Here is a 13,294-nt window from a genome sequence, read left to right as displayed (position 1 = left end):
ATGCAGAACTACCGTGTACTTGTCAGTTGCACATCAACAACTGATTGCGTTGTATCTTGAAAAAAGACGTACGTTAATAACGTAAAAAGTAAGTAAAATAAAACATACGTGTATAATTAATTATATGATCTCTGATATCATTCCATTGATAGAAAAGAGACACAACTCAAAATGAGCAACTTTACAGTAGAGTATTTAAAAAAATTCTGAATTGGAACAATGTTTTCATTAAAACTATGTCATGAGTTTTCAAAATTCGAACGGTGCAACCCTAGTATTGTGTAAATTTCATCCTTTATCAAAGTTATGATACTTTTCCATATAAGCTTTCTAATATGATTACATAATCTTTCACACGCGTGCGAAGATCTTGCATTCTGACTCTTTGCGCTCTTATTAATTTTATATGATTATTTTAATTACTTGAGCCTTATTATGCATTTAATTCCCAAATATATCTCAATTTTCTGAAAATGTTATTAAGATATCATAATGAGTATATTACTAAAACGCTCTCATGTAAAATATCCATAAGATATTTTCCATAAGAAATGTAATTATAAAACAAATAAACGCGCATATCATGAGAATTTCTGACTGCTGCAGTAAAAGCATACACCAATAAATAGCACTAATGTTTGTAATAAATATTTTCAGACTTTATAACTTTATTGTGCGATTTGTAATTACTGTAACAAATGTCTATAGCTTCTCTCTCGAGACAATGCTAAATCGATTGCGAGAGCCATCGAAAGCAGATTTACGATAAATTCTCCTTTGAGATAATAAAATTTTCAGTCGTTATCAAATAATTTCGTAGTTTCCTACTGTGTAAAAGAGAAAAATTATAATGTGACACATTTATAATTCAAAAATTGAAAAACGAGAGAAAAGTATCAGGAATATATTTCATTTGTTAGAACAGCAAACTTAATTTATTCGAGATCGTAATTTGTGTTTCTTGCCAGCACTTTCTCTCCAATGCTATTTAAATGTTCTTCGTCTTGAGATGTATTTAGCATACAAAAGCCTACGTGACTAACGGTGAGCACTTTAAAGAGACTCGTATGCAGATAAATATACACTCGAAAAGCTTAAGTGCTTTCTTTCTCGGGCAGATATATTTTTGCATCTTGAGAGACTAAATAAATTGATTCTAAACAAAAAATTATAATCTTAACAAATTAATACGCGTTATACAGCTATTAAAAAATTTAATACATTTTGATTTTGAATTTTACAGTCTCTTGAAAAAAACAAGATTTTCTCTTTATTCCTTTTTGTATGATACTTAATTAATTTATATTTTAGGTTAATTAAGTAATTAAGAAACTGTTAAAAATATAAAATTAATAGGTAATTATGCATTACAGGAAATGTAGGTCCAATGACTTTGATCTTGATATATGTTGTAGACACAACTTTGAATAACCATCAAAAGGTTTGTAGTCTGCGCGCTCGTTTATCAAAAAATTATTAACAAAATAATTTTAATAAATTGAACGAAATTTTCCGACACCATGTGCATTTATAATAAAATGTACTCTTAGCAGATATAATTATTTAAATGATAAATTAAATGTGATAAATTAAATAAGCCTCTCCTCCGTCCATGCATTTAATTTATCACATTTAAATAAAAAAATCTGTAACAACTAAAATCTTTTGGTTTGGTCGAGATTAGGGTTATGACCTCAACACTACATTACATCATTACAAAAACATTACATCATATGTAAAGGACAAGGTCATTGGAGTTGCGTTCCCAATAATGCAAAATTAGCGATTAAAATTATCGTAATACGGTTTGCTAATAACATCGTTGCTATCTTCAGTGCTAACATTTATTAGATGATAATTATTGTACAATTGAGTTTTCATTAGCGTTATTACAAAATGCGAAGTTTTAAATTAGTCGTCTTTTAAGTTCATTTTTATTACATGGCATTTAAACTCATCACCATGCTTGCTGTACATGTAATTATTCACAGCAGAAAATGCAGTGAGAACGAAATGTCGCTGGAAACTCAGAGTGAAGCACGTTGTTAACAAAGTTGAAACAGAATGTGGACACAGAAAATACTTGCCGCATAAATAAGATATATTAAGTTTCTTTGTGGTCTTTAGAATTGTCATGCTCACTTTTGCAGAGTGCATCTGCCATAAAAGTTCAAAGTTTGCACTCTGACCTTTTTTATAGTATTAAAAGCGTAATTTGAAGAAAAATAACAATTTCTTGAAACTTTGTTAAATAATATTTTAGTATTATAGATTTTGATAAAGTTGAATTTTTTTGGCGAAATAACGATATTTTCATACTTTGCTTTTTAAACTTTTTGCGCATAATTATTTTTATCTAATAAATTTCAAAATTTTATTTTTATAAAATTAGGAAAAAATATAAAATAACTGAATGTTTCTTCCATTATTATCACAAGTGCTGCAATTTCTCATAAACGGGAAAATGTGAGACGTATCTCTGTTTCATTTAATGGCTCATATACATCGTTCTTCATTTCCCAATGTGTTAGGTTGCACTTTTCAAATATTCTCCGTAATGTCGAAAATCGCTGGACATTTTTTCCAACACGTGTGGATTTTGCGTCAGATTACTATAAATTATATCTATTATTATTATTCCAGCTGCCATCATTACGGCCACGCAATCTTGGGCACGAGGCACAAACTTCCTGCACGATACTTTCAATTTCTGTCAAAATGCCTCGATTATCTTAACTCCTGTCGATCGATTCCTCTAATGCATTACTATCTACATGTGCAGGCGGTGGTGTGCTTCGAAATTCGATACAATCCCCCAGACGGAAGTTGCAGCTCGTACGCGGCCTCGGAAATAATGGAGGACGAACAGCAAATGTTGATCGACATCGAGCAAAATATCGCGAACCTTGAAAAAAGCCTCGAGCAGGCCAATTCTACCGGTGGAAAAAAAGTAGGATCCTGGCATACTCCGGAAAAAACATCGAAAAAAGGCATCTTACAAAAAGGCACTTCTCTGTCAGCCAGCGAAAAGTCACCCGACACCCGAAAGCGGTAAGTGATGTGTACAAAAATAAACCATATTTCAAACAACGAAATATAATAACTAATGTTGCCAGATTTAGCAGTTTACCCTAAAAATAATAAAAAATTATTATTTATAAAAATATTAATTATAAATTTTAATATTTATTATAAAATTATCTAAAGGCAGTTTATCAAAAAATTTATATTTACAGAATTATAAAGCTTGTAAAATAAAAAATATAATTTTTCTATTTATTTTGTATTCTATAATTTTGTTTCTATAATATTATTTTCAAATCATATTTTTACAAGTGTGTTGCAACGTCTTTATTAATTATGCATTTTACATTTTTATATTTGACGTTCTCGATATGCTGTTACAATATGTCTATTTTTTAAACAAATTCTTTAAACTCAATTTCTCTAATAATAATCAATTTGGTATTTAGACCACACGATAAAATATCTCGCTTCATAACTCTGACGTCTATCTCTGTAAACATTGCGAAATTACATGTCATTATTTAATGTAAATATTAATATTCTATTTTTAATTATTGATGAAATTATATATTTAAAATACAAACATTACGCGATATAAAATACAAACATTACTACAATACAGGATGTTTCATAATGTTGAGGCCAACGCTCGTGTAGAGCGCGATAAACTGAACAGAACAATTCTTTACCGTTTTTAAATTTTGCAATAACAATTGAGATATTATTTAACACGTGCCTATTTTTGCGTCACCACGGCTCACGCTGGCGCATTTATTATTGAGCTCAAAACGTATACATATATTATAATTATAATAAATTTAACATTGATGTATTATCAAAATAGTGTAGAACAAGAGAAATAAGTTGTGAAATGTTTTATGATAATATATTTGTTTAAAAATATTAAACAGCCTGAATGGACAGTTCAGCGTGGGCTATCGATGGTACACGGGGCACGTGTTAAAAAAAATTGACAAATGATAGCGCGGATAGACCGTGGGCTGTACGATCTAGATGGATCAATGACTTCGTCCACTGAGGCGAAGCGAAGAGAAGAGAATTTTGTCCACAGGAAAACTTTACATGTAATCAAATGGGAGTCCGCCCATTGAGGAGGCGAAGCGAAGCGAGCGAAGCGAAGAGTCATTGAGAGAGAAGTCTAGCCAGTTAACCAGGCGAAATTCGTCTGGACGTTTCTCTTCGCCTCGTCTCAATGGGCAGCAAATAGGCGAAGCGAAGAGTCAAAATATTCGATCTTTGTAATCCTTCGGACACTTTCGACACTATTATTGCGTTAGCATTTTCTTGCGAGGTAATTATGATGACAGAAGTCATGAGAAGCCGCGCTTCTCTTCGCCTCAGCGTGCGGACATTTCTGAAACGACGCTTCTCTTCGATTCGTTCACTTCTTTTCGCTTCGCCTCAGTGGGCGCCTACCTTTACTCCTCTCGCCGCGCGCTGTTGTTTTTCATAGCCATGCGATACGCCGCTGACCAATCCAGATCGTATAGTCCATGGTTTAGCCACGCGCAACACGCTATCATTTGTCAATCCTTTTAATTAAGATCTCAATTATTATTGCAACAATTGCAAAATGGTGAAGGACTTTTTTTGTTTAGTTTACAGCACTCTACCTGTATACGAATGTTTGGACAAACATTTTGAGCACCTTGTATAATTGCATGACGTTCGTGCTATATTACGCGAGAATACATCGTTGAGAAAATCAATGCAAATCAATGTGAAATAATGAATTAAAATTGTGCGAATTGTTAATTTTATTCAAGGAACATGAAATATAAATATTAAATTAACAAACTAAATAATATTACAATTAAACAAATAAGCAAAGTACACGCGTGAGTTTAAGCTTTAAATTTATTTAAATTCATAATTTTTAAAGTACAATAATCATTAAAGTTTATTATTTATCATTCATTTCAACATGCAATTCTCATTGTGACACAATTATAAGTTAATATTTAAGTAATATCAATAATTGCTGTATTATTAAAGTTTCTAATTACGCTGTCGCATAAACGAATTTATTGTAAATATGTCAAAAACACACATTTTGCTTAAATATATTAAATTAAATCAATAGTTAAAATTGCAAGTTAAAATACAGATCATGTATAGGTATTTTATTGCCGAATAAAATATTTCCGTCTTATACATATACATTTTGTAAAAATCTAATAAGATTGAAATTTTCTGCCAAGTTATTAAGTTTACGTAAAAAGTAAACAAGTTTTTACTTCGACATTTATATTCATTAAAATACATTTATTTTTATTTTTGCGCCAAGCCAAAACCATTTGAAAATAGATGCGCGGCATCTGTGGAAGAAATTTCACTTCTCATTTTTCTAAGGTGTTTGCATCCGAGGTGCCGTGATACATCTTCGTCGTCTTAACATTTACTTTTTACGTTCCATCAAAAACGAATTTCATATCTAGATGCAGGAATTGCATTTATTTTTCATTTTATTTAAGCTGACGGTTAAACAAAAATTATAATATTTTGTTTAAAAAGTTTGCATATTTATTATTATCATTTTTTCTTAGAATATCTGTTTTCACTGACGTGTCGTCGCCGTCATAAAAATTTCTATTTTACTATGTCATCAAAAGCATAAAATATGTGTTATACGAGTTCAATATCGAGATGGATAGACTACATCTATTTCTTAAATCATTCAAGCTCAAAATTAGAGGGTAAAAATAGTGTATTCAGGAAGTTCGCTTCTCATGTTTATTTTTGCGGAATAACTGTTGTCCGATCAATAACGTACCATCGCTATTTATCATTTTGAATTTTAATGGGAAATTTTGCACTTTAATCCAAAGTGAAATTCACTGTTTACTATGTCACGTATGCATAAGTCGCATTTTTTATTTTTCTGCGTCATACGAAATTTTGAAGAAAAGAATGAATCGCTAATCAAGGCGACTCACGGATGCTTATCTATTGGATTGTATCATAAGTCCGTAGCGTTTTTTTACCGAAGACAATGCTGTCGGTTTGGTGGGATTGGGAAAATGTCATCCACTTTGTGTTACTTCCAAAAAGTCTAACTATTACGGCCGAACTTTATTTGCAACAACTGCGACGTCTGGCCAATGCAATTCAACAAAAACGACCAAACCGCCGATATGATGCTATTTTACATGACAATGCTCGGCCGCACACAGCTAATTTTACGAAAGCAGCCATCCTTGGCTGGGAGGTTCTGCCGCATCCGGCTTACTCACCGGACTTTGGATTACGACCTTTTTCTTTCGTTACCTCTCCAACAGTATACGTGGTTCCAGGGCCGCATTTATACTTTTGGAGGCCCTAGGCGCAACATCATTATGAGGCCTTAAAAGAACAAGTCTATTTCAGTTAATCAAATTCATACGCATTTTTTTAAAGTGTTTATTGAAAATAAAAGTCAACATGCATTACATGATGCAAAAAGGCGAAATTTAATAAACAATTACCGCTTACGAATTTTTCAGCGGCCTCTAGTTTTTATATTATGAATTTAATATTTAAAAGTAAGTATTTTATTTTGCAACTATAACTAGGCTGTTTTTTATTGTCATTAGTGAGGAGTAAGATTTCAAAATGAGGCCCCAGCTTGCGCCTAATGCGCCTTATGGTAAATGCGGCCGTGCGTGGTTCTTTAAAAACGACGAAGAAATGCAAAATTGGCTTGCCGATTTTTTTGTCTTCAAACCAATTTATTTTTATTACAATGAGATAATTTATTACAGTGAAATAATTAATACAGTGAGATCGAAAAACTGGTCAGACGTTGAGAAGAGGTCGTAGATAATGGAGGAGAATATATTATAGATTGGTTTATTTATGTTTATGTTGGACATAAATTATTTTAAAAGGTTAAAAAAAAGCGCTACGGATAAGCGCTACTTATGATACAACCCATTAATTCTTACTTCTCTCACAGCATAATTGGCAACCAAAGACGCCAATTACCTAATGCTAATACTGCAAATATCTCTTGTTTATTACTAAATTAAATTCCGAATTTTTTTTGCGGGTTGGCAACGTTTATTCCGATACATCAGTGCTCGGAATTAGTCTGAACATTTCGCCGATTTCCGTGGTATACGCCTCCTTTCCTCTCCTTACCGCGCGCGCCGCAGCCGCTAGGGCCAGCGCCGCCGAGCGTTAGGAGCGACACTATCTGATTATGAATGGGTTCTTTTCCCTATTTATTAAAATTTTAAAAAATGTATTAAAATTTATTAAAAATAAATTTTTTATTTTTAAATTTATTAAGTGGAAATATTTCAATAGATTTCCACGTCACCCATGAGATACTAATGCTGACGCGTTTTTTTTTAAATGGTTTCCCCCGTAGACCTATTCCACTAAAGATAAAAATAAATTCTTAATTTAAAAAAAAAATATATATAAAAGAGATTTTCTTAATTAGATTTTCTTAGCCTTTTATGAGAATGAACAATTGATGCAATAATGTAGATAGAAACCACTTTTTGAAAAACGTGTCAGTATTAGTACCTCATGGGTGACGTAGAAATCTATTGAAATATTTCCACTTAATAAATTTAAAAAAAAATTTATTTTTAATAAATTTTAATAAATTTTTTTTAATTTTAATAAATTGGGAGAAGAACCTACTCATAGAACCTAATCAGATAGTGCCGCTCCTAACGCTCGGCGGCGCTGGTCCTAGCGGCTGCGGCGCGCGCGGTAAGGAGAGGAAAGGAGGCGTATACCACGGAAATCGGCTAAAATATTCAGACTAATTCCGAGTACTGCGATACATTAATCAGCAGCCTTCGACGTCATTAGCATATTTCCGAGTAGAAATTTGATCAGGCGTGCCTTGTGTTATATAAGGCCCTAATTAGATATAAATAAGGCATGCCTGACTACGGCCGTACCTTTATAGGACCTTTTTTACTCTCGTATGTAATATATAATTAAGGCATATCTAATACGGCATCAGTCAGGACCTTCTCTAAGTTGCCCTAAAAAATCTTTATAGTAAAATCTGGTAAAGTAAGAATCAGGATCTTTATGAGTTTTTTTTTTCAATATATAAATTTGAAAGATGTCACTCTGATATGCCAGAGTAATGAAATCCTTATGGCAATTTTTCTCAATTTCTTCTAACAAAAAATTTTCAAAAGTAAATTTGTCTATGATAAAGCATCAATTAGGGCTTTTTTATTTGACTAATATTATTATTGTAGAAACTACGATTTTTTTTCTTTTATTACGATATTTAGATTTATTTTTTATATACTTGATGTATAATTAATAAAAGGTACTGTGTAAGAATTTTTTTTGGTGTATGAATGATAAGTAATATTTTAAAATAACTTGAATTTAACTATATATTTCTGATATTAACAAATTTAAATTTATTAAAGTTAAAATTATTTCACAAATTTTGGACTCTCTGGTTCATATTTGGCGGAATTATTGCTAATTGTTTCATAATTTGCAAAAGACTGGGACGGATTTCGCTTTATACGGCACCAAAACACAATAGAAAATAAAATTCTCAATTCAAAAAAGCCACAGGATAACAAACATGATAATGATAAAGAGAATAAAATAATGAATCAAGTAATTGAGAGCTTCAGCGAAGAAGACAGCAACGATGAAGAATAATGAAATAGTTAAAAAAAAAATTAAGATTTTTAAACGTAAGAATATTTTATTTTGTTTTTGTTATTTTGTGTTTTTTTTTTTATAAATGATAAACGGATGTTATGATTTGAACAGATGTTTATGTTATGTGGATTTATATGTCAGCTTGTTTATATTTTGTTTTTAAGCGTGCATTTTTTATCTCTTGAAAAATGTTTAAAAAATGTCAAGATTAAATTCTTAGTATTATTTTTTTACTAATTCTGTAAATTCTTTAAAAATCTTAATGTTCTAAATAAATAATAAAAATATTAAAAATATTCAAATTTATAGTTATTTATTTTAGAGCCTGACAGCATCCTTATGTCAATCCTATTAAGGCTCTTTTTTTTTATCCTGATGTTGTCCTGATAATATGCCTGAAAAGGTCTTCATGAATCCGGCTAATGTGGTTACCTTATTAGGTAAATGAAATCCGGTCCTGATTATGCAACGCGTTACACATCTTGTCAGAACCAAATCAGGTGACCTTACCAGGGCCAGATTATATATTACGGCACTCTGATTTGGACCTGCTCAGACACTTAATAAAATTTCTACTCGGGTTACTACGTACTACTATCGCGTCATTGGAACGTGAAGAGATTGTTTAATAAAGGCGGCAGACATCCGGCGATGTCGGGCGTTAAAGTTCATTATCGCTGTTTCCTCGGTGAACCTTTTGACGATAAAAGGTCAGATAAGAAAGATATGAAATATAAAAAGATTAGCGCAAATTTAATATGAATATTTAATTACAAGATATATTATTTCTGGATATAAAAGGGATGTAATTTAAGAGAATTAAAATTCTACCTATTTTTCCGACATTATTATTATGGCATATAATGCAAATTTTCTAATTATTAAATCGCACAGAAAGTATTATTATAAAATAATTAGAGTTACATAACTTTGTATTAAATAGAACTGGATTTCAGTTATGATAAGAACATTAACAATTTATCGCATAAAAATTTTTTATTATTCGTACAGTTTTAATAATGACTTTACAAGGATAAATATTGTATAATAAGATGATAACCTTTACTTGATTTTTTATTTCTGTAAGCGACTTTTAAATAGTTTTAAAATCACTTTGCATCTTGTATCTTGGAATTTAGTAGTAAGCAGAAAATATTTGTAGTTTTAGCATTAATTGAGTCCCTGGTTGCTAATTATGCCGTTGGAGAAGTAAGAATGAGAAAGTAAAATTCAAAGTTGTTTTTTATAAAGTAAAAGTGTCAAACGTTTTTTTTGGCGAATCTCACGTTTTTCTGGCTTCTCACAAAAATTTATCGATTAATCTTCTATTTTTATTCATCAAAATGAGAGATATAATTTATATACATTTCGTCATATAGTCTATTGTTAGAATCTTGTTCCGGCGAGTCGAAGGAAGAAGCTGTTTTTTATATCTCGCAAGTGACTTCCTCTTCGGCAGATTAGATTCTCCAGGGAATGCAATTCCTGTCGCTGCTTCCACACGCAGGAACGTAATCGAACGTAACCCGTGTCTGTTCATACGTGTAATAACATGTAATAACGTCCCCGTAACACATTCTCGTTCGCGAAACCGCCCACGGCACCCGGCGTTCATTACAATCGATGAACTAGAATAGATGTGACGAGATATTTTAACAAGTATTTGTACCCTCGTCAATTTCATCCAAAATTCGGCTAGTAGTACGACACGTGTTTCCACTGGCGGATTACAATGGCGCATAGCTGTATCGAAATATTTGCCTGCAAACTTTGCTCGAGCTATTGAAGCTTTAATTTTTTTAAATTTTTAACTTATAAAGGATTGATAAACAAGAAAAAGCTAATAAAATTCAAAATTTGTGCATCAATATTTTTAATGTTATTTGCGTGTGAATTTATAAAGCTCTGATTTAAAATAAAATATTACCGCTATTTTCCACATAATATATCCTCATTTATTTTTTTAACTTGGATTAGAGAATGTCGAGTTTAATTTGTGCGACTGAGATCTTCAGTTCGCCGCAGTTTACGGTTACGAGCGAGATCTGGGTGAAATTGTGGCTTTAAAGAGAGAGAGAGAGAGAGAAAGAGAGAGAGAAAGAGAGAGAGAGAAAGTGACGTCAACGAAATTGCCGACATTCTCGGTGCGCAACAGCAAGAAACTCGATCGAAATGATATAAACTTGAGATGTTAGTAAGCGGCTTTCCGAGCTGAGAAGAGAGAGAAGTTTATATTTATATCCTACGAATATATGGGCGAAAGCGAATTGAGACAGAGTTAAATATTTAAGTTCCGACATCAAAAAGCGTTTTAGCACTTTTCTGTTTCTTTTTCTCCTAATACACCTATTGAAAAATGTATAAATAAATTCTTTTTATGAAAATTTTAAACGGTTAAAAAGATTGTGCAATTTAGTTTACATCTTCAGCACTTTTCCATAATAAATAATGTAATAATGCTGTTTAAGTTCAGATTACGTAAATATTATTTAATTTCGAGAAACATTACATTGAATTACATATTTCAATTAATGTTGAAATTCTTTTGAACTCCTGCTGGAATCCTCAAAGCTTCCTAGATGACAAAGAAAATTAGCTCAAGAAAGTTTGCTCGCCGACATATTAGATTTCTTTGCACTATGGAATTTTCTGCAGAAGCACCACTCTGAGGAGCATGCGATCTTTGTTGAAATTGGGAAAGCAGAGACCGCCACGTACTCGATCCTGCGACAGCAGTTCGGAAACGAGAGAGCTCCTCGACAGGCAGGACTCCAGCTGCCCAACTTCCAACGAACCCTCCCGAACGAACTCGATGACATCTCTTGAAACAAATGCGTCCGATAACGACAGCCAGTTAAATGCCAACCCTGAACAAGAGGAAACAGTTGTAAAACAGAACAAGAAATCAAAACCAAAGGTTTAACATATTTTTTACAAGAATTAATCATGCATATTACGTCACATCGGCACATGTAGATAAAAATGTAGAATGACATATCGCGTTAAAAGCTTAAAAAAATTTTAAATAATATTTATATTAAATAAAAATTTATATGTACATTTATTTCTCATTTAGATGTACATTTTTATTTTATACTTCTTTTATATCTTTAATACATTTTACATATATATTCACATATTATATTTTTCTAAATTTATATTATTACATTATTACATTATTACATTGTATGTTATGTAAATTTCAAAAGTCTTAATTTTGCAAAAAATTAGCTTTTTGTTTTAACGATGATAAATGTTTTGCAACTTTTTTAGCCAATGGATATAAATAATACGACGATGAAAATTTTTTCAGAAGATAGAATACTCTTAAAAATTTACTTTTAAAAGTTCTCTAATAATTGAGTTTCCAAATGCGTCACAGCACACCGCATTGAACCCGCAATTATTTATAAATAACGGCGGAGTTATCTTTAAATGAGAGTTGAATCGACCAACTTTGAAAAGGACAAGCGTAAATTGCGAATGAAAGACGAGCAAAATTTTTACGTTTTTAATTTCGTTTTTTTTATGACAAGCAGTTTCGATATCATGCTGCATGCTATCTTTAATTCTGTATCTCGGAAAATATTAACGGCTCATATCACTGTTGCAAAGCAAATGTTTCTCTGCAAATAAACTGACAGTTTTATATTACATTGCTTTCGTTCTGTAACTTCACGATGTTATTTTTATAACAAATATTAAACTGTTTTTGAGCAGGCAAAGATATATTCTTAAAAATTCTTTCAAATAACAAGATTTTAAGCGTACCTTTCTTAACTGTACTTTTTTTTCTTTGAAGATTCTGATATCAAAGATTCTATTAATTCAGAATATACGCCACAATACTTAAGCAACTTTTCTGCAAGAATAAGTTTTCCAATATTTAAAACGCATTATATATGTATATAAAAGTTATTTAACATTTTTTGCCAGAATTTTTTACATCAAAAACATTTTTTTTTTCTTATTATCTTTTCTCATCAGGGTAAATGTTATATAACTTTTTTACAATTCTAATTGGTGAGTTTTTGCGATCGCGATTTTATTTGTCTCTTCGGGCTATTAATAAATCTCGTTAAAATTGGAACGAATAAAAATTGATTTATGTAAATAAAAATGTAAGGTAATATACGTGATCACAGAAAAGAAAGGTTTTTTAATATTCAATATTTACCGTAACAATTTACTTAAAGTTTAAATGTTGCGATATAAAATTTTTTTTAAGTCATTTTTTAAATTATTGAAAATATAACAATTTACTTAACAATTTACTTAAAGTTTAAATGTTGCGATATAAAATCCTTTTTAAGTCATTTTTTAAATTATCGAAAATATAAAAGTCACTCTCTGAAATTTTTGCTTACAAAACGTAAATATCAATATTTATTCCGATCGGAATCGACTTTCTACTTGTTTATAAGATGTCGGAATTATTTCGTTTGTGCCAGAATTTATCCGAATATTCATAATTAAGACGGATGACTAATATTATCCAAATGACAGACGACTGATAAAAACACTGAATTAATACGATCGAAAATATTTCCGAATAAATATATAATAACAGTCCTGATTTATTAATGCGTAACAAACGTATAATGTTCAT

General features: G+C 31.0%; 1 protein-coding gene across 3 annotated transcripts in view; it reads left to right on the top strand.

Annotated features, from left to right (window-relative positions):
* The window catches only part of LOC105670639 (otoferlin-like), a 50,070-nt gene that overhangs the window by 19,626 nt on the left and 17,150 nt on the right, over positions 1-13,294 (top strand). For all 3 annotated transcript variants that reach the window (XM_067358258.1, XM_067358257.1, XM_067358256.1), the window contains exons 4-5: positions 2,783-3,051; positions 11,341-11,602. In XM_067358258.1, coding sequence (XP_067214359.1) covers positions 2,783-3,051; positions 11,341-11,602 — 531 coding nt within the window. The remainder of the gene's footprint in view (positions 1-2,782; positions 3,052-11,340; positions 11,603-13,294) is intronic.

This window comes from Linepithema humile, chromosome 6, assembly GCF_040581485.1.
Source record: "Linepithema humile isolate Giens D197 chromosome 6, Lhum_UNIL_v1.0, whole genome shotgun sequence".
Classification (NCBI taxonomy): Eukaryota; Metazoa; Arthropoda; class Insecta; order Hymenoptera; family Formicidae; genus Linepithema; species Linepithema humile.
The sequence above is the reverse complement of the archived record's forward strand: the minus strand, read 5'-3'. Positions and strand labels throughout refer to the sequence as shown.